Source organism: Etheostoma cragini, chromosome 1 (assembly GCF_013103735.1).
Source record: "Etheostoma cragini isolate CJK2018 chromosome 1, CSU_Ecrag_1.0, whole genome shotgun sequence".
Classification (NCBI taxonomy): Eukaryota; Metazoa; Chordata; class Actinopteri; order Perciformes; family Percidae; genus Etheostoma; species Etheostoma cragini.
The window spans coordinates 26,189,572-26,211,929 of record NC_048407.1 but is presented as its reverse complement, the minus strand read 5'-3'; the positions used below and the strand labels follow the sequence as shown (position 1 = coordinate 26,211,929).

The window sequence follows — 22,358 nt, the reverse complement described above, 5'->3', positions numbered from 1 at the left end:
CACTGTAAACTCAGTGGGCTCTCGTAATCTCATACTGAACATCTGCCAATTTTGGGAAACACTCAGACTGGGAGCGTGAGATATTAAATAGCATTTGCGCTTTCCAGCCCCCCTTTCAACCCAAAGATTTTTGTCCTACATATCTGCTAGCTTCACCTCCATCTCTTAAAAAGTGTGGCCATGGCTATCATGAATACTTGAGTTGCTTTCCACGGTAGTTTTTAGATTGTCCACGTCAGCTCTGACAGAGCCAAGGCTTGCAGTTAGAGATGCTAGCTGAGCATGGATAGCAGTTAGGTTTTTGTTGTTGTTGATCCCCACCTGTTGAATTTGAGACTGGATCTGAGAAAAACATGGTTCGATGTAGCTTTTCTGTATATCCAGTAATGCCTCTGAAATGGCATCGGTATTGCCGCGTTGGGCACCATATAACGCAACTATTTGACAAGGTTGGGCCAGGAGTTTTACCTTAAGCTGCCATCGCTGTCGAGCCGATAACGTGACTCCATGTCAAAGATATTCTTGACCAAATACCTCAATGTCAATTATGACAATATTGTAACATATTTTCACAATGAGATTTTCAATACACTGTATAATAATCCATAATGCGTATATAATAACTGTCTGGTAAGTTAAAACAATTACATAATTTTACTCTAATACAGCCTTTACAACATGGAAAAGATAACATTTATGCCATATTACTATATCCAAAATCTAAGATGATATTTAGTCTTAAATCACAATATTGATGGACTATCAATATATTGCCCAGCCCTATGTGTCACAGTCTGTCTCTCTGTCCCTCCTCTCCAGCCACCTGCTCTTTTCCATAGGGCATTTTCCTTCTATCCACCAGATGACCTTGGACTATTCCTCCTTTCCACATCACCTGACTGCCACACCAATCCATACATAACTTGTAAAAAGCATTGAAAGTAAGATGAATTACCCTGATAGAAGCTCAGAACAGAGTACATGGATGGTGTGGATTATGTCTGATGTCTCCAATGACTTCCAAGTAACCGCAACCAATTTTTAAAAATGACTCTTCAAAGAGTGTTGTTTCTGTAGTTCATGACCTAATTAGTTAGTCAGTTTGAAGCTCAAGTGTAATGACCACACAGCCACAACGCATATCCTCTTTGTCTGGTGTTGAACAGTGGTCCAAAATTGTAAAAGCAATATTCTGAACGTGTTTTGAAAGAAAAAAGTAATCACAATCCTTTTGGATGAGGGCAAATCTATTTCAATGGGCCTCATAAAAATAGTATATATGGGAAACACTGCATCTGAAGTTAAGTGCACAGGACTTAGTAAATCTGGCAATAAATGTCTAATATTAATGTCTGTATAGAGACACAAAACTAGTGGCCACAAGTGCATTGGAAGACAGATACATGTAAGTTTAGATACATGAGACAGACTTCTGCAGTGGTAACCATTACATCAACACTGCACAAAGTGACATGTCATTGCATGACCTTGATTCATATTTAATGATTTTAATGTTTCATGTGGTGGGTCTTTGCATGTGTGTGGGAAAGAGATATTTATGGACGGAAAAGGTCACAGAGGATCAGAGAAAGAGGGAAACAAGACTGTTTGTGTGTCCATGATCAATGTGACCCAGGCAGGTTGGGAGTTTTTCCAGGAGACCAATTAATCAATCAAACTTAGGAGCTCAATAGTCCTCTGAAGCTCTGATTCTGCTGAGAAGACATCTTTACTACTCCTCTTCTCTTTCTGCTCTACTTCTCTATCTCCTTCTGTGCTCCACTCTGCCGTATAAGACAATGACAGATTGGTGAGGTAAAAGGCCATAGATCAGGGTGGTACTCACGTCATAGCCTGATAGATGGACTCCACTCCGTATCTCATGGCAAACTCATCCACTATCTCCTGGGACACGTCGTCAAAGTAGACCTTCCACGCCTCGTCCCCTTTCACCTGCGGGATCTTCACCACCCCGCTGTTCTTCACCTCGGTCAGGTAGTGGAATAGGTTCTGTAAAGGGGGATGGGAGATAACACAGAACAGGTTACGGTGATGTAGCACAGTGTTACAACAAGTAATAAAAGAGATGGTGTACACCAACAAATGAAGAACCTTATCAAAGTTGGACAAATCTTTTTTCTTTTTTTTTTTTCTTTTTTTTTACAAAGCTTTAAGTATTGATTGTTGAGATATCCTGTTAGGTTGCCCTCCGGTCTAATCACAAAAAATACAAAAAGTTTTTCTTCTGAATCACATAATGATGGTTACCTCATGTAAACATGTGTACTGGCCGTGAGGCGGAACCACATTCTCCTCCCCTTTCATCTCCACGCTGATCTTGAGTCTGATGGCACCAGATACCGCAGACTTGTCAGTCCTTTTATCTGTAACACACAACAACACCGTGTTAGACATAACTGGAAATTAACTGAAAAGTAAATACCAATTACAAGCCACATCTTAGGAAAGTTAGCCAACATGCGCCTCCCTAAATCCACATTAACTATTAAATTAAAGTAACGTTTTTGCTTGCTTTTTAATATCCACAATATCTATTCTAAAACAAACAGTAGCCTCTCTGTTTTCTTTACCCCAATACAAAACAGTTGCTATGCACTAAGAAGACCTGCTACGACTGTCAATCTCTTGTTCTGTCTCTGCACAGCTTTCTAAATTGTACATCACTAGTTTGGCATTCAAAATGTTGAGATTTTGTGAGAGACCAATTCAAATTATTATTTTTCTAAAGGTTTTGTTCCATACAGTTAAATGGAGAAATGCTCCAGCACATAGGATGGATTACCAGTCAGTGGAAGACTGTATTTCAATAAACAACAGCATTGTCCACCTTGGTATGGCTGTCCTTGAACACACCATAACAGAGTGACATACAAAACACTAAAAATGAAAAACAAAAGACATTAATGACATCAAATAACACACACAACATTAAAGGCAATTAACATTAATAGCATGATATCATGTTTTGTAAAACATGAATGTCATCACACACCCAGCAATAAAGTTTTAATGTATGACATAACCCTTGCATTTGTAGCTGGCTTCGGTGGGCCACAAGTTTGGAGGAATGAAGTTTATTTTGTGTTGCAAATATTAACCTGCAAACTGTACAGCAGAGCTTCTCAAACTTTGTACCCCTTTTGAATTGTTTCCGTAAGCAAAGTACCCCCTGACCAATATAAAGACAAACAGTACAGCACTTTCAGTGATAGATTTACTAAACAGCAGCCTTGTAACTGAAAAAAACATTTAAATGCTGATGAGACAAGGAGACAAAACTGTAAAAAAGACAAATCCTTGGAAAAATATGGTAGCAATAAGTAAGGAAGTAAGTAAAGAAAAGGTCGAAAATAGTATCAATATCTTCAAACACACTGACATAACTTTAAAAAAAAGAAGCAGGAAAATTCAGTAGAAATTAAAAAATAAAATAGTAAAAAGTAGAAGGAAGGAAGGCAAGAATAGGTCCAACACAAATGTCACATTTTTCATAGGAAAAAACAAGTCTACATAAAGAGGAACAATGTTCTGTACAACAGCCTTGTAACTATTAAGCATTTTTGTAAACATCTCCCGTACCTCCAGCAGTCCTCCAAAGTACCCCTAGAAGTACACGTACCCCCATTTGAGAAACACTGATGTATAGTGAATGCATATGCACGGTGTTGCTTGCTTGCTCACGTAAAGCCACACACAGACACACGCACAAAGACATAGAGACGCAGGCATACACATTTAAATTAGTAAGTTAACTTTACATAGCCTCCCTCTGCGCTCTCATATACAATTCATATCAACAGTATCAAATGACTGAAAATTTTAGTCAGTGGGTCAAGAGACAGACAAGAGAAAAATAATAACGTGACAAAGTGACAGAGACTAGTACTTTAAACACATAAGCACAGATTGAAGAGGAGCTGAAGAGGCTTAACGAGAAGAGCAGCTGGATGGGTGGACACCCACAACAGCAAATGCCTGTTTAAACATTTATTGTGGACATTTAAAAAGGCACAGAGCAGCAGCAGTGGCCAGGGGTCAAAATTACCACAAATTGCTTCCTTTTAGCTTGAGAGGCAAACAAAGACAGCATCCACCAGTCAAAACACTTGAACAGAAGTGGGCGTTCCCATTATGCTGCCATTCAACCTCATGCAACATAAAAAACAGTGATGTAAGAGAGCTGAAACCGTTAAAGACTGTGGATAACAGCATCAGTACCCAAACTGAACCGCAGGTCTCTGTGGCTTCTTGGTACATGGATGCTAATGGGGATCTCAATTGGACCACACTTTACTGGACCATACATATATCTTCATATTCTGTTTAATGGCTACAGTACAACAGAAATGTGTAGAGAAAGATGTGAAGAGTTTAAATGTATATGTCCATTGTATATATTTATGAAATCATTATGTGTCATAATCATAAAAAGGGACTTTAAGCAGCAACGGTAGAAGGAATGGATACAGTGTTCCAGAAACATTCCAACTGGTTGCCATTGTATGGCTGCTATATAGTTTTGCCAATCTTAGGCTAAGGGCCCCATCTTGCACCCGAGACAGCACAGCACAAAGCCCAACGCAAGTGTCTTTGCTAGTTTAAGACCAATGCAGTTGTCAATTTCCCGTGCAGGATTGTGTGTTTAGATGAATTCTTGGCATTTTGCTATCACTGACCAACCAAAACATGGTCTAAAGTCAATAGCGCAGCATTTCATTGTTATTTTACCAACAAATTAGTAAAATGCACATAGGTACAAACGCGCATGGCTGTTACAGGGAATGGGAAATGACACGCTGATTGGTTTATTGCATGTTACGCCCAACCACACCTTTGAATTAACTTACACAAAGGACAACCCTTTTGAACAATGCTCCTGGCGCGCAGACCCTTTTTTCTGCCGTCAATGTAGCAAAAGTGGATTTTGACACGCCCTAAACGCACCTGCGCCATGCGCTACATGCCGTGAAATAGAGCCCTGAGACTTTTTATTTAAATAAAGCTCGTGTTGGTGCTTGCATGCAGACATTAGATATTTGAGAGGTTTATCTACTTTTTGTAAAATAGCAACAAGTTATTTTTTTCTTTACAAAAAATCTAAAGAAAACATTTTAGCTAGATAAGTGCTATGATAACTTCCACTGTTATTTAGAGTTAATTAATATTAATATCAAATGGGTAACATACCTAGATTGTACCAAACGTCCATCTCTCCACTGAGAGTGCGAACCTCGATGATGGTCTGGCCCAGGAAATCGTCTGACTCACGCTTGAAATGCTGCTTCACCCGTGATTTGATGTCATCGTCCTCATCCCACACACGCACCTTGATGCGGTCAGTGGCATTGTGACATTCACTGCAATTTGGAAGATGATTATGCCAGGTCACAACAATCTCAACAACATGAACAATAACAGCCACGACATATTCAGTGACAGCTTATCAGGTTGAGGTTGTCATTGGAGCAGAACAACAATCAATTCAAGTATAAATACAAGTTCAAAAACCTCCCTGACCCTTTTCTAAGTAACGTATGGAGAACAATTCTTGCTTGGATTCAAATGAGAGAAGGTGTGTACCTGGAAGGAAGAATTACCCCAAGACATCGCATGACCTTTACTCTGCATCTCTATAGTTTTACTCCCAATGCAGGCCAATATCATCAGAGAAGTGTTGAATGTTTCACAAGAACAACTGTTTAATAGTCATACAGTAGCAATAATTATTATTGTTTATTTGTAAAAGCTTTATGTCCGTCTCTTTGGTCCTCTTTGCATCAGTGCAACTGACAGATGTTTCAGAATAATGACTCTGCTAAATAAATAAATAAAACAGAGGTGGCCAAGGCACTTAGCTTTCGATGGGGTCGGACAATTCGGGTCTGGAATTAAAACCGACAGATTACATTCTCTTTTTAATGACATCTTGGGTGCTACAGCCAGAGAAACAGTATCTGCAATGGTTTTTAACTAATCCTGTTCCGGGGGAAGCACTGGCTGCTGCTGCTCCACTAGCACACAGTAATGTATCACTCTATTAATCTACATCCCTGTAGTAACGGAAAAGAGTTTTACAGCCGCCATCTCATTTCAGGTGCAAAGCCTCGTCTTTGACTGGCATAGGACATGCACACACAAGTACACACATACAGAAAATCTCAGTACATACAAATTAGTACTGTAATATCTTTTACGTATTATTATTGTTATTATTATTAATATTAATAAACTATACCCTATTAATGTTGTGATATTGATCTCAACCATCTCACACAGCAATAAATGACAGGAAGAAATAAATGGTTCCTATCAGGCTGTCTAGGAACAACTTAAACACTGCTAGAAAACCCTGTACAGTATCACCTGGTGTTAGTGCTTTGTTTTGGTATCCAATATCTGAAACTGAAGTTTGCTTGGTGACAGTAGGCAATGTAGTGAATCCCTTTGCTATAAAGAGCAGTAGTTGTAGGGCTGCAAGAAACAATTGTGTTGGTAATGGATTAATTGGTTGATTATTTCCTCGAATAATAAATCAATCAGATAAAAAAAATTGTATTTCCATAATCGTATTAAAAAAACTACATGTTGTTTCAAACACAAGAAAAATAACACAACGCAATGTTCGTGTATCATTTTTCAGTAGTAAAAAAACTGGCATTTCTTACCATGCTTAAACGGACCTGAGCTGTTAAAATAATAATACATTTATAAATAATAAAAAAGAAAACACTGTGTTTTACGTTTAGATATTCTGCATTGACTGGCACATGACATCACAATGGATATGCCGACTAGCAACAGTTTGTTTGTGTTGTTGTAGCAACCGGTAGCAACATCCGCGTTCATTAGCTTCTTTCTCGTGTCTCTTACAAGTAGTTTGTTCTCTTAATACATCCACGGTATACGTGGCAAACTCATGAACTCGCCGTTCCATTCTGAAATATAGTCTAAAATATACACTAAAAAACATTGGTTTTGTTGTTCCTGATCGTTTAAATTCTTATCTGAATAAACGATAGATGTATTTAGACAACTAAGGAGATTATGTTGTGCTACTAGCTAGCTAGCGCAAGCTACTAAGATTAGCCGGCAGTTTCGTGAACAGATATATTGTATAAAGATGGTCATGACATCAAAAGTCAACTACAATGTTCATTATAACGCTTCACTTTGGTATGTATTAATTAGTAATGCTTATTGCAATAAACAATGCAAGTTTTGAGAGAACCAAGGCGATGTAATCACTATGTCTGTAGCAATGTTGCTAGCTACTGTTTGGGAAATGCTGTTGACGTTACATACACGTTACAGGTTTTACAGCATACATCCATTCATCCATATACTGTATCCCTTGGATGTATCAAAAGATGATACCATAGATTTTTTAATAGAACACATTGTTAATTACAGCCATTAGCTATATCCATTTTAACAGCTACTACAGGACCTCGAGAGCATCATCATATGAGACTGTGCAGTGCAAAGCAATGTGTGCAGGCGCAGTGCCCGCAGCGTGTAACTTACAATTTGAGAGCCAACAAACCGATGATGAAGACCGTGGCCAAAAAATTTATTAATTGATTTTTAACTATAACATTGATTCGTTGTTGCAGCCGTAGGTAGTTTTTTTTGCAAACATCAAGTATGCATTACGTGAGTGGTGTAACTACCTAACTGCAGCCCGTGTTTCTCTCTTCTATATTTGCTGAACTGGTCTGACTTTCATTGTGTGTTCGACATAATATAAACCTATCCATCGGTTTTGGTCTTTATTTGGCTGTGACTCTTTGAGTTGTGTTCCTAAACATCATTTTCTTGTTTGAAGCAGTTCACAACAGATATACAGAGACAGTACATTTCCATAAAACAAAAACATCTTTTTTTGTTTGGATAGGATTGTGGCAAAGTTAAATGTTGTGTTGAGTGTTGATATTTCTGTTGTTACTGTAATTTCCCCACTAGGGATCAATAAATAGTATAAATTAAATTAGATTAAATAAATACCTATATGGACCAAGGTAAGTAGCCTGGTTAACACAGCACTATAGATAGCTCATCCCGATTGAGAAGCCAAGCTCTACTAAAGCAGTAAATTGCTAAATAATTTTTTATGTTATGGAAACAACAGGGTTGAGACCTGTGTTGTCTACACTGATGGATGCCATAGTAAAGACGTGATTAGCTGTCTGCGCCTCAAAAATCTCTGCAGTGTAGCTCATGAGTAACATGTCAAAACTGATTTTTTTGCCAAGCTATTACGTTAGTCATTTTAATTTTACGTATTCACTAATCCCTTAACATTCCCTTGAACAGATTATTCGTAATCTTAGTGGGAATTATCTGGTTTGACAGAGGTCAGATTAATAGAGAGCACTCACAAGTAGAATTTCTCATCCCAGACTGGGTTGAGGTTTCCGAAGATGGTCTTTGTCCTGCGTTTGGTCTTGCCCACCTGCACGGTGACGTAAGGATCGCTGGAGCCAGTTTTATCCTTGGCCTGCAAGCCCTGTGCACTCATGACTGGAGACAAGACAGGGTTGGAAAAGAGTGAAGAGTTACATGTACCACAAGCAACATATCTGACCACTTAAGGTTTTAGATTTTTGATTTTATAGACGGACGCTTAGTCATCCTAAACTTAATTACAACATTACTGATATCTTTTATAAGAAATTCCCTCAATTTTCTGGCGTACATTATTTTGGAAGTTAAAAACAGGAAGCATTGGTCTGGTGGGTGAGGTTTTACCGCATTCTCTCAACTCCAGTCATGAATTAACCTCTATATATTTTATTTTAGTGGTTACTAGTCATTTATTTTATTTATTTGATTCTATAGCGTCAAGAATCAAGGCATTGTTACTGCCTCCACTGCCAACAACAACGTTGTGCACTTGCCAAAAGCTGAGGCAACTAAACAGCTCTTTGGTTCATTGACAGCAACCATTATTCATATTTTTGTGTTTATTTGAAGTGTTAAGTATGTCTATAATATATCTATTCCAACATCCAGGCAATATGTAGAGTTCATCTCTCAGTGCTTAGTATCCCAGCACACTGTTGGCTCTCCAACGAGCGGCCGTGAGGAAAAATAAATAAATACATTTGGGAACTTTCGAGTCAATTGATTTCACCTGCCAATCATATGAGAGGAATGCAACTCTAACTAACGTAGAGCTTAAAGTACAAGGCCCTGGTGCCGGATTTCTGGGGTATGACTATTTTAGAAAAATAAATTAATTGAAAAGGCCACATGGGATTTTTTTTGTTGATGCGCTAGGTTTAACCAATCCTCAAACTTCCACTTACCAATGAAGCGAGTATAAAGTCACTTTGTCTTACTTTGCCAAAAAGTGAGAGTGCGGTATGTGGTCCCCGTGGTAACGCGGCTAAAATAATGTAGATACAACTTTAGTTGAAAAAGGAGTTAAAAACAAATAGCACTGAGCATGAATAGAGGACAAGAGGAAATGGGTGGAGACGGTAAGCCGTTTAGCATCTGGTGCCTCAAGTTGAGCACCCGGCTGCAGTGTATTTTCAAGGAAGATACTCACTGTACGGCAGCAGCAGTAAGAAAGTACTTGCTAGTCATTAGATGCTAGTCACAAAGCTTCATTCCGTGCACTCTGTCAAACGAGTATGTTACCGGCATCGACGGCTACCGCTACCGCTGCGACTTTGATGACCGAACGGGTTTGTGATAAAAACAATACGTGTGTGTATGTTCATTGCAGAACACGATTTTTTCAAATTCAAAATGTATCTACAGCCCAAACAGCCTTGACAAAGCTGTCTGTTTGGAATCAGCATGGTTATTTAAACATAACGGCCTTGTCCCAGAGTTTGGACGTCTGGCTATATGAAAAGCTAAACAAAGTTTTCAATAAATTTGCATAAAACTAATGTCAACATGGACAAAATCATGAATGTCTTAATTTGCTTTTACGATGATAACCTGGCCAAACTGACAACACAACATCTAGAAAGTTTTGTTTTCACAATGATTCAATGTAAGATTCTGGTATTATTGCAATATAAAAATCTACATTGACTCTTGATTAAATATATGGTTGGAAGAAGTAAAAATGTATCCAACACTTTGTACTTCTTAAAAATGATGAATTTTATTATTTAAAGGACTTTAACTGTCTTGGCTGTTTACCAGTTTGTTTTGCCAAATAAACTTTAATGAGTGCGTATCAAACACTACACCGTGGGACCCCCCCCAAAAAACTGTTTCAGGGTCAGGATTTTTTTCACTTTAAGCCCTGATCCCTGTGTGTTTGCCCACTGCTCAAGATAGATTCAGAATCACACAGGAAGGTGCAGAGAAGGAGAGACAATAGTATTCCACAGCGCCATAAAGGGAAAAGGACACTGGGGCATTAATTATGCATAAGTGACAGTCTAAATAATTCAGGGTACACATATATCCCTCAGCTCAATGCTGACAAGTGTTGGTGGGACGGATGGAGGCTCAGAGTGCCATGGCCCACTTGCTCAATGAGTACTGAAAAGGAAATGCCTCTTGCAATAAAAAAGGGGTCCAAGACAGCAGAATACATATAGAGGAGTCAGTACAGTATGATTTGAACAAAGTGCTTTTTAGATCACCCAACAGCATTGAATCCACTTGAGCGGAAATTTGTCAAAACGTATGCACATTTGTCCCCACAATTGTCCCTCCCCTCTGGGCTTTTGCCCCGCCTTCAAGTTTGGCCTCATTTTATGCATTCCTCAGCCATTAGGACTGTTCTTTATTAATGTAAGGGGATACCGGAGGAGTTTTTGGGTCTTCAGTCAAAAAAGATTTAACCCTCCCTTTGCCATTAACACATTTTTCTATGACCCTCCAAAATGATTGGGAACCAAATGCATGACCCTCCCAAAGAATGTATAGATGCTTTCTGTTCTGTTTTGCGCTTGGCAGAAAAGGACAGGTAGGATTGCTTTTATTTAACCATGACATACAGGATTTAACCCCTGCTTTCTCATCTTACACATCACACTCCACCTTTTTGGTAAAACAATAAAACATTGAGACCATTCAACTAAGCACCAAAAAAAGATATTTAAATTGGGTATAGCTGCACCGTGGAAACCTTCTGGCATGTTCTTCGCTTTTTTTAAATAAAAGCTTGCATCTGGTCCGCTATGTTTTCGTACCTTGGTGTTTTTTCTGTTTTTGAACTAAAGAGTATGGAAATCCTGATAATGAATACAATTATTTTTTTAGCAGATGTCTTAGTTACAACACGATGGAACTAGCAAAGCAGTTTTGTGTTTATATGTGTGGGCGAGATTTATTCAGTTTGTGGAATCACACAATCTCTGGCTGACTAAACAGGGATGACCCCATCTGCTAGCAATGTGGGTCGAGACTGAGAGCTACATGGACAAATATGCACCAAACAAGCCAGTTTGAAATTTAGCTGTTTTTGTGAATGTAAAAGTTGGAGGACCCTACCCATAGACAAAAAAAAGAAAGCATGACTCTGCCATCAACAGACACAACCCTCGCCTGTTTTACTCCGGCGGTCCATTCCATTAACACCGAACAGTCCCTAAATAGAGTAAACTGGGAAGAGAGTTCAGTGTTTAACAGCATTTCAATCCGTACTGAATCTGCTGATTAAAATTCAAAGCTGAAAATAATGTTGAAAGTATTGAAACCAAGTTTACATGACTGCCTGTTAGAAAAGCAGTATCTACCATATACAGTAATATACTAATTGCATGTTGCACCTTAATGCATGTTTGTTCGAGAATTATTTGATTAGGGCATTTGCAGGTACAGAAGCAGATTTTTTAATTAGCTTATTATAAGAATGTCTGATCAAGGTTTATATTCACTGACAGACCTCGTAATGTGCCCACATTAGCCAGAAACAGAATATCTCATGGTCACTGTGAGAGGGCTACAGAGTCAATGCCGGTCAATATTCATCTAATGAATGACAAATAAACAACAACTCAATAACTACATTTTAAAATAGGACATTAAACGAGCCCCTGGGAAATTGACCCTGGCAACCCTGGATATTTTCAATGTCTCTCACACAAACTCCCCCTTTGTCCTCTCTCTCTTGTTTTCTGCTTCTATTCCTCTCTTACAGCCCTACTTCTTGCTATTCCTATAGCTATTCCATTTCTGGCCCCTCTCATTTTTTCTCCCTCCCTCTCAGTTTCTATTTCTCTCCAGTATATTGACACTGCAAGAATTGCAAGGTGAGCAATAAATGAGCAGGGCCTGCCACAGTTACCATAGAGATGGATTGGAGTCCGGGGTTAAGGTTACAAAGCTAACTTCCTGGCCTTCATTCTGCCAGTTAAATTAGAATTAAAAAAAGAAATCCAAAGGTTAAGTGATGTGTATGTAAATTAAGTATTTCAATGAAAGAAGAGCATTTTAATGTCAAAGATGGTGATTCTTTTATAGGTTCACGTTTTTTAGAATTAGGGATAAACAGAGGTTATGTAATCAAACAAGGTGTGAAAAATAGTGACGGAAATTAGACTGAAATTAGATCTATTCCCTTTCCATAAGAGGGATGGTAAACAAAAACAACAGAGGTTAGGTAAGAAAAGGAAGAACACACCAGCATTATCTGTTCAATCTGAATGAATGCACCTAACCAACACGTAACCCAAAAAGCTAGTACTGCCCTAAAAAAAAGAGATAAATATATAATGAAGTAAAAAACAAGTAATTTTCCTTCTGAATGTGCTGTAAAGTCCTGTGTAGTCAAACTGCACTCAGGGGCATGCCATTTCAATGGGCCTCTCTGAAAGAGCTTGAGGTGTAGCTGTGGGGGGTTCATTTCCAAAGTACACCGTACAAATCAGCATGCTGGTGACCTCTAAAAAAATATGATCTGTCAGCTGCAGCAAGTACTCTTCCAGTATAATAAGTCATCTCTATAATATGCCTCTTAATTACTGCCTCTTAGAAGGATGCTTTGTTTTTACTTTGCCACCCTTGAACATTGGGAAAGCATTGTCACAACCTGATAAGCTTCCCCACTGCTCAACTTGTATTTTGTCTTCCTCAGAACTGCATGTCACAGACTGAGCTCCTATTCAAAATTGATGTTTAGGTACATGAGTCGAGTAGAGTAAATAGTAAATAAATATTGGGGTTTCAAAGTCTCTACATGAAAAGAAAAATAACCAATTATAGTCTGCAAAGCAGTGATCCATTAAAAACCTTCACCGCATTATCAGCAAATTATTTTTCCCCAAAATACCCATTCAATTTTTATATCTTTTTTCTAATGAAATATGCATTGCTCATTGTGGTTTAGTGTCAGAGGTTTAATGACCAACATGTTAAGTTTAATAACAAGTAAACACTAATTAAAATAACAATGTTTGTCATTTGAGATCAGCTTGACTTGTAATGGCAGTTTTTTTGATTTGGTATTGGATGCAGCAATATCAGGACATTACTAGTTAAAAGCATTTATAACTATTCAGCTGATTGATGGTTAATGTGTAAATGAGAGCGAATAAATCTTCATGTCATAACTGACTGATTATTTTAGTTAGACACACTAACCTGTGATGGTGATTTTGGCAGACCACTTGGAGGTCCCATCCAGAACAGCCTGCTTGGCTGTTTTCAGATGGCTGGTGAAGTCTTCTTTGGAAATGTGGAACATCTCCTGGATCACCTCAAATACTTCAGGAGTGTTCTTCTCCCTTATCTTCATGCGCTCCTTCATAGCCATAATGATATTCTGGGTTTTGTCCTCTGCGCCATGCTTGGAGCTCTTCTCCACTGCCCCTAAAAACAAGCCAAAAGTTACAGTGTTTTGGCTCAGTAGTCTGCATATTTAATAACCAAGAATTGGGAGAAAAACTGGTGATATAATCGTAGTACAGTGGGTATCTTTCATATGTATCTCCCTTTTCTCTGTCTTTTTTTTTTTTTTTTAATAAATAAGGTTAGATAACTTTATTTTCTCAAAAATACTGCAAGATTGTACAATACACCATATAGAAACCTATGTAATTTGTGCCAATATGACTCTGACTGTGTGAGCGTGTGAAGAATAGGAAATTACAAATTCACACATTAATATTGTTTGATACTGAATGTGTGTCTGTAAGACACGAAGGCGGTTATCTGATCACACTATCATTTATCTACAGTGTGTTCATGAGTTCAGATTGAAATGTGATAAAGATGAAGTGCAGTGTGAACTATAAAACATTGTTATGCTATTATAAAACATTGAGTTTTATAATGGCCCGGGTGTAGCTAATCCACAGAGTGGGTGAGGATTGCCGTGAGCATCATCCTGAAGCTTGCATGTCACAGTGTTCCTATTTGACTACACCGTTACAACAAGAGTGTGCCTGATTGAGAAAGCTGATTGTACACTGGAATGTGTGTCAGTGAGCAGTTTAAATGCACCATGTCACTTGTAGTAATAAGCGCAAGAGGATATGTAATATGTATTACACAAATCACCATATCAGCAGTCACGTGTAGGACTTACAGAATAGTGTTGTCATTCGTATACTCCACCCTCTCACCATCCCTCTCTCACCCTCTCTCTCACACTCACTCACACTTTCTATCACACACACACACACACAAATACATGTTTATGAGCACATGCCTATGGGTTTCAAGTATTTGTAAATTGGTAATCAAAGCATTATGGGAGGAATGTACTTCCTTACTTTGTAAACAATCTGCATTGAGCAGATCCTGGCACTTCTCGTGGCATTTAACGCCACACTCTGAGCAGCGCATGCCCTGACGAGCGATGCCCCACAGCAGCCCCTCACACTCATGGCAGTAGGTGGGTGCAGTTGCCGTCCACACCTCAAAGTTATGGGGTGTTGTGGATGAAATCGGGTAGATCAAGGCTTGGAGAGTCTTCTTGAAGACATGTAGTTTCTGAAAAAGTAAAATATGAGGATGCAAGAAAGAGAAGAGGCATGGCTGACACATGGCACCATGAGCTAGAGAAAATAGCAACTTCATAAGTTAACAAAAACAACTTTGTACTTAAATTGCTTTATTGTTCAATACTGTACATTTTGAGATCATTGCTAAAAAAAGAGGATTACTTTTGCACCTGATGAGGGACCACAACAGCCTGAGATGATCACACAAAGTTTTAGAAAAGATTTAGAAGTTTCATGAAACAGCTTCGGGGGCCTTAATTGAAATTCATCTTCAGTCTAAGCTGCATAAAAATTACAATAAACATCTGCATTAAAGTAATCTTGGCAATTATATACATTGGCTCAAGCTATGATGCATCAGTACTGATGCATTCTTCAACTTCATTTGTCAGAGAAAGTGATCTACCTGATGACATGATTCCAAGAGATAACATGTAGGAGGCTTTGTTGATCCTTTTCTGATGATCTTATCATCAATGGAGAGGTCAGCCGTATAAGAGTAAGTCTTATATCTCATTAAACTCAGATTAACAGCATCCTTAGCCCACAGGCTTTGTTCACAATGAGTGGTTTACTGACTAAAGCTGCCACAGACCAAATACTAAAGTCTACTAGAGGCCTGTCCAGTCTGATTGCTGTATAACAGAAGCCTCTTCAAATTGAATGCTTTACTGCAGCAGCCCTGCCATCCACAAGGACTGAAAAACGGGCCGGGACTTGCCAATTCTTGAAGGCAGAATCAATGGATGCTGTAAATAAGGTTTTTAAAAGTGAGCAATATCCAGATTGAGACAGAGAGAGAAAGAGAGAGAGAGAGAGAGAGAGAGAGAAAGAAAGAAAGAGAGAGAGCAAGCGAGAGAGAAAGTGACAGAGGATAGAGAAGAAGATGTATGGTGGTTAAATAAATCTCAGAGAGGTACTTGCTCTCCACTTCTACCGTGCTCCCCTCCTCACCCCTTCTCCTGCACCCCTCCATCTACTGCCAGCCCCCTGTGTGTTGACAATGTGCTTTAACACCTGAACAGCAGCTCTGCACTTTACCACGAAGGCTGCAGTGCTCACTCGAATACACTTAAGGACACAAATACACACACACACACAGACACAGACACAGACACAGACACACACACACACACACACACACACACACACACACACACACACACACACACACACACACACACACACACACACACACACACACACACACACACACACACAGATGATTAAATGACACCAGATGACAGGACAACAAGGCCATCTAAAATTGTAAACCCTTGTTGATGCTACAAAGAAGCAGCTGAACCCCGGAGGACCTTTAATGAAACACAGATAGAGACAGAGACTTTTCTTTTAATCTGGGAACGATGACATGAAACAGTTGTCTGTAATGTGATGCCCACAACTTACACACAACCTAGACCAAATCATGTATAATGTATAATAATAAGTTCTGGATTTCTGTGACCACTGCAGAAGTAGTATTTTACTATTGTCTAAATTATTAACAAAGTCTATTTCCGGCTGTTTCAATTCCCCTCCCTCTCTCTCCTGACCCTACATGTCACACTATGCAGCAGATGTGGGAAGAGTGCTGCTTGTGTGAGTCTCATGTGTTACATGGGAGGTAACGCTGGTGATTGTGTGTAACACACTGCTAGAATTGATTGACAGCCGCAGCCTTTGCCTGAGAGCAACATGACAGAGAAGAATCTAATCTCTTCTTCTCCTTTCACTCGTTCTTTCCAATTTCACCACCTATTGTCCTTGTCAACCACATCATTGACACTGCCATCCTCCCCATTCTGTTCCAGCCTTGGTATGTTCCATACCTATCTCAACATAACAAAATTTAGACATTTGTAAATCTATTATCTAATATGTGTATATATTAAATCAGTCTAATGTGATTTTCTGTCGAGAGTGAAATATCCATCTAAAGGTACTTTGGTGGAAATCAGAGTCAAGCACTTAAAAATCAATGTAGTTTATTTTACTGCTAACAACCCGACTGATGATATCTGAACTGACTTAAGCCACGCATCACATCTTATTTCTAGATACTCCTTGAACCATGTCAGATTGTGGCTACCTTCTTCCTTTGTACAACTGAGTCCCTGCCTTTCGCTCAGCAGATCAACACAGTCCCCAGTTTGTGTTGACAGTCACTGTTAAAAGGCTCTGGTGCATAGATCACATGCAGCTTAGAACATTGAGCAGAAACACATGAGCCTGCACACAAACAATGTTCCTTTCTGCTCTAAAAAGCAGATACATGGGAAACATGATGCAGAAAGAGAAACCTCTATACGTCACCAATGACAGTAAGATATTTTAATCAAATTCAAATAAATCATGTTGACAGAAGGAAAAAAATGGAAGAGGTGGGGCAGAGATGAGAGAAAAACGTGATTGACGCACACTAAATAGGTTCAAACATCTATCCCAGGAGTAGGGGGCGGATTGTTCAACATGGCTGCCTAATTCGTGACAAATCAGGGCCAGGTGGTCATGCGGACAAGTCACTCTTAGCTCTGATCTTGCCTCATTCTCTTCTCATGTTACTCCTTTTCTCACCCTTCATTTCCTCTTCCTTTCTCTTCCCTTCCCCTCCAGTAACTCCTCTACGCAGCATATGGCCGTTGACTGAGTACTCTCGCAGTCCTCACAGGAAAGCACTCTCCTGGACTTAATGCAGCAGATAAAACTCTGACATCTGCTTGTCCTACTTAGCAAGACCGCACAATGTGCAGATTTGCTCGGAACTCAGCTCTCCACGGACACCAATTGTTAAACTCTACCTTGTTTACTCCCAATGACAATATTGGACATCTATCACTGAAGTCCAAGTCCTTACTTACCACTGTGCTGAAATCACCCAGTTTGCCAAAGAATCATCTCCCTTGCAACACAATTAACACAGTGCATTAATCACGCCATTTCTCCCTCATCAGGGACATGAGTTGTTCATCCCTAAAGCCCCTTTCATGAAACCCATAGCTATTAGTAAGCAATCAAGAACGTGTCAATGTAGGGTAACTGAGCACGTGGACCATGAGGACCAAGTCAAGCGTGTGAAATAGATAGGTGATGCAAGCATTGTACACAAATTAGTGTGCAGAAATTTAGGGCTATGTCCCGTGTTTAAAAAGAGAAAATATTTGCGTATAATGTATAGAGAATATTCCAATCCAGTAAACTAGTAGGCTTAGACAGACCGGTGTTGGACATCAGTGGATATAAAATTGTCTGCTTGCTCTCTTGCCGAGAAAATGGTTTCTCCTGCTGTTTGCCTCCTATAATGCCGTCTTCCCTCTGGGAAGAAGGAATTGCAATCAATTAATGCAGAGAGACCTTTGGAGGTCAATACAAAAGTGTCTCACACCATCAATGGAGACATTCTACTTGTTCTCCATAGCTCTGTCTATTAATGATCAGCGGACATTGTCTAAATGAAATGATGGGGCTATCTCTTAATTTCAGAATTGAGCCAAATAATCTGACAAAAGGAACACAGCAGAAAAAGTAAGAAGCTAGCCACAGAGACTGTTTTAATAAACTGCAGTATGTATTATAGACAGAGACAGGCAAACAAACAGATGATGGCATACTGTATATACTGTACATCTAAAGAAAAAACCACGGTAACTAATTCCATCAATCTCATTTTCATTTTGGAACCCAGCGTTCCTGGCAATGTTATCCTTGAAGTACAATGGCTGTACAATGGCCCAAGTGTTGTTTTGCTTTCCCCGTCGGTGTTTTCCTTAACCCAACCGTCCTCTGTTGACTCGAGTCCCCCAGAGACCAGGACCATTTTTCATTTCCTAATCCCAACCGGTTCTTCATTTCCTAACCCAATCCTGTTCTTCTGTTTTTCCTTTTTGTAATTCAAATATGTATATATTATATATTATATATATATATATATATATATATATATATATATATATATATATATATATATATATATATATAGCTCCGCCCACATTTAGCCCAACCCCCTTCTGCGTATTGCAGTCAGGTGCAATTGATAACAACAGCTACTACTAAAATAAAATAAAGTGGTGGTGCGAGCTAGGGAAAGAAGAAAAAGAAAGAGAGTGGCGCTGCTTACCCTTACCCATACTGTATATTTTGCTATCCTTGGACTCTCAATTTTTTTTGGTGCTGTTATGAAAGCAACAGGTCTGGCTACTCCGCTTGTCATGAGTCGGCTGTAAAAAAAAAGGCTTGACGAAGGGTGTTTTTTTTTTTCAAAAAAACTTTTTTTGACTACAAAAAGATGCTCTGAGTTGCAAAACACTAGTCAGCGGTGGTGTTTAAAAAACTTTTCTTGAAAACACGGTTTACTCCATAGGATTATGTTTGGCAGCTTGAAAAAAGACGGCAAGCGTGAACATACCCATGAACATAACCCCACAATAAAACGGACAATGACTTTCCATGCAGGCATTGCTGGCATGTTAGTACTTACCAGGTCCTCATTATTCAGGGTGGACCGGTTCACCAGAGCGAACGAGATGCCTGCCTTTCGAGCAGTGAGGGTCTGAGAGAAGAAGAGGAAACAAGATGATAAAGGGATAAATCTACCCATCCATTTTACCTATCTGCAGTTTTATCTACTGTATCTCAATGGATTTACACACACAACATGTATAACACATCTAGAGTTAAACAGCGTGTGAACGGCTGGTAACATTTTGTGAAAGGAACAAAAGCCCTGAATAGAAATGTGTTACATTTACTAAACATCATTTAGGTGAAATTAGGTAAATAATAGTAAATCAAAAAATCTTTTTATGTTTCTGTAACGGATATCTACATACTCAGAATTCATCTTTTGCTCTTGTGCACAAGTACAGACAGAAAGTAAGCTTACCAAAGCCTGTGAGATCCAAGAGGCCATAAAAAGAGAATGAAAGAAATAAAGAAATTGAATTAGACAATAAGTGGGAGAATGAATGCTGAAAGCACAAACAGCAAAAGGATTGTATTTATTATCCATACTGAGCTTAAAGGTGTCTCAACTGCCATGCAGGACTGCTGGTTAAGGCACAGAGCTTTAGAAAAATTCAACTATTCATCAAGAGAGATTTACAGCCGTTGCATGATTCTTTATCCACTCATGCACTGGAAGTGACTAAACTGCAGTCATGCTTGGCATATATATTCAGTTCTCTGTTGGATGAAGCTTTGATCATATTTTCTGCTGTCTGCTCTGCACATTAGTTTGACACAAACAGAGAAACACAAGACACACACACACACTCACGTATGGGTGAAGCCAGCTGTACTGCACAACACAGACTCACACACATACACACATACACACACAAACACACACACACTTAAAAAACACAAAAATCTGCTCAGACGTTCACAAACTTACTCAAACATTAAAACGTACAACAGGTAACACAGACACACACAGACATACATGTAAATTAGCTGTTGTATTAATATCCACTGAGTTTGAGTGACCAGAGATTGATAAACAGTTATTCCAAACTGGAGAAAGTTACGGGGAATGCAGATATGGACAGCTGACAATATTGGATCACTCTTTACCACGACCCTCTTGTCTGTACAGCCCAGCTATGGTAAAGATCCATGGAAGCCATGGCAAATGTAGGAGAACGTGACCTCTACATGAACTGAGTGTTGATGTAAGTTTAGCAACATGCACCAGCACTGCTGAGGTTGCTACGGGCAATACAATATGACCCTGTGTCCAGATGTTATCTATTCAGCGACAATATAGCATTCAATGCTTTGTGAATACATTTCTCACGCTCTTTTTCTGTTTGTTTATGTTTTTGCATCCCGCCATGATATGGGGGAACCCTGCTGTCCGTTCCAATCAAACGCTGTTGCTGCCCGGAAGCAATCACACAGCAAATGGGGGACATTGACAAAGGAGAGGCATGAAAAGGGACCAATCCGTTTGCTGACTGCTGACTTCATCCCACGTGTAAAAGGCTTGCTTAGCGTCACTTTTACATGATTTAAAAGCCTCATACAGTTAAATCAGAAGTCAATGAAGTCTTTTGGATATATTTTTGGGTTGAGTTGTCAACATTTCAAGTTAAATGCAATTTTTCGACACCTGCTGAGTAATGAAAAAAGAAAGAAAAATGGCCAAGCATCGGCGAGGCTGAAATCTGACAACTCACTGAAAAATATCACCCATAGCTGTTATGGGTCTATGTAGGAATGGCAAATATACACGCAAAATCCCCCCCAAAAAAATTAATTAAAAAACGACAACCCATACTTACCAAGACATTGTTGGTTATTAATTTCATGAGAGATATGGACAAATACAGCATCAACTCATGTTGTTCACTGTGATATAAACATTTATCAGCATCTATTTGTATGACATCAAGCTGTAATATTTCACAAGAATGTTTGAATATTATTACAGGTTGTTTTAATCAACTTAATTTAAGAGTTCTGATCATTTTTTTCATCCTTTTTACTTAAATACATGAAGACGAGAAACAAACACAAGACAGACGCACACTGTGCAGCACATTATGGACAAACAGTTATAAACAGACTGGAATATTATTGGCATCACCACCGCATGCTGTCTCTCAGAAGGATTAACCATGTGGCACAGTGCTCAAGTGGACTGCACTGTAACATGCCCCTCTGTGGGATATGTTGTGACACATTATGTTGCAATACAAATGGGGGAGCATCACTGTGATGCAGTGTCTTAAACACCCTCTCTAGGCTAATTAATCAAGCCATAGAGCTATGGCCAAGGTTACATTTAACATTCCCACAATGCAGCACTCTACACTAAATAGACTGAGTTTTAAATGTTTTTTTTTTTTATCACCAATCAACTCCTTATTGGCATGTTTCTAGCACAATTAAAATGTATGTAATCTTTTTTAATCTTTTTATTTATTTTTTCTAAACTACTGTATATATGAGGTCTACATATGTAAGAAATGTTTGTGTTTGTGTGTGAGTGAGTATGTTTTAATAACCATTACTGTTGCAGAGACCTCAGCTAAAAGCAAACCAAGGCTAATTTTAGTCCTAGGCTAGTCCATAGGATATTATGATAAGAAAGAAACGCTGTCTCTCTTAAACTATACAACATTTTATCAGATTCCCGGTAGAGGTGTTATTGTCTTCACCAGGGGTCCATACTCACACAGAGCAGGATTCCACCAGTGTGGTATAATTTGGGGTCACTGAGATAGATTTGACATGAATCACACAAAACGTTGTTGAGGCAGATGACTCACCAGGTCTCGGACAAGAGGCACTGTCCTCTTGCGGCGTAAATCTGGCATGCTGTCAATACCATAAAGAATACTGCCAGCCCTGGAGAAGCAGACAGATTTAAAGTGTATTAATATCATAATAATGCCATGCTGGGGGAGACATTAC

The 22,358-nt window shown here is 39.0% G+C and overlaps 1 protein-coding gene across 6 annotated transcripts in view; it reads right to left on the bottom strand.

The window, feature by feature from the left end:
• The window catches only part of LOC117948892 (protein unc-13 homolog C), a 99,691-nt gene that overhangs the window by 57,984 nt on the left and 19,349 nt on the right, over positions 1 to 22,358 (bottom strand). For 3 of the 6 annotated variants that reach the window (XM_034878880.1, XM_034878839.1, XM_034878862.1), the window contains exons 5-13: positions 22,214 to 22,292; positions 19,825 to 19,830; positions 19,420 to 19,491; positions 14,712 to 14,931; positions 13,579 to 13,806; positions 8,400 to 8,541; positions 5,209 to 5,378; positions 2,269 to 2,384; positions 1,847 to 2,010 (exon numbers count right to left, since the gene is read on the bottom strand). In XM_034878880.1, the coding sequence (XP_034734771.1) occupies positions 1,847 to 2,010; positions 2,269 to 2,384; positions 5,209 to 5,378; positions 8,400 to 8,541; positions 13,579 to 13,806; positions 14,712 to 14,931; positions 19,420 to 19,491; positions 19,825 to 19,830; positions 22,214 to 22,292 (1,197 nt within the window). The remainder of the gene's footprint in view (positions 1 to 1,846; positions 2,011 to 2,268; positions 2,385 to 5,208; positions 5,379 to 8,399; positions 8,542 to 13,578; positions 13,807 to 14,711; positions 14,932 to 19,419; positions 19,492 to 19,824; positions 19,831 to 22,213; positions 22,293 to 22,358) is intronic. The other 3 variants (XM_034878844.1, XM_034878870.1, XM_034878852.1) reach the window with 2 other exon arrangements.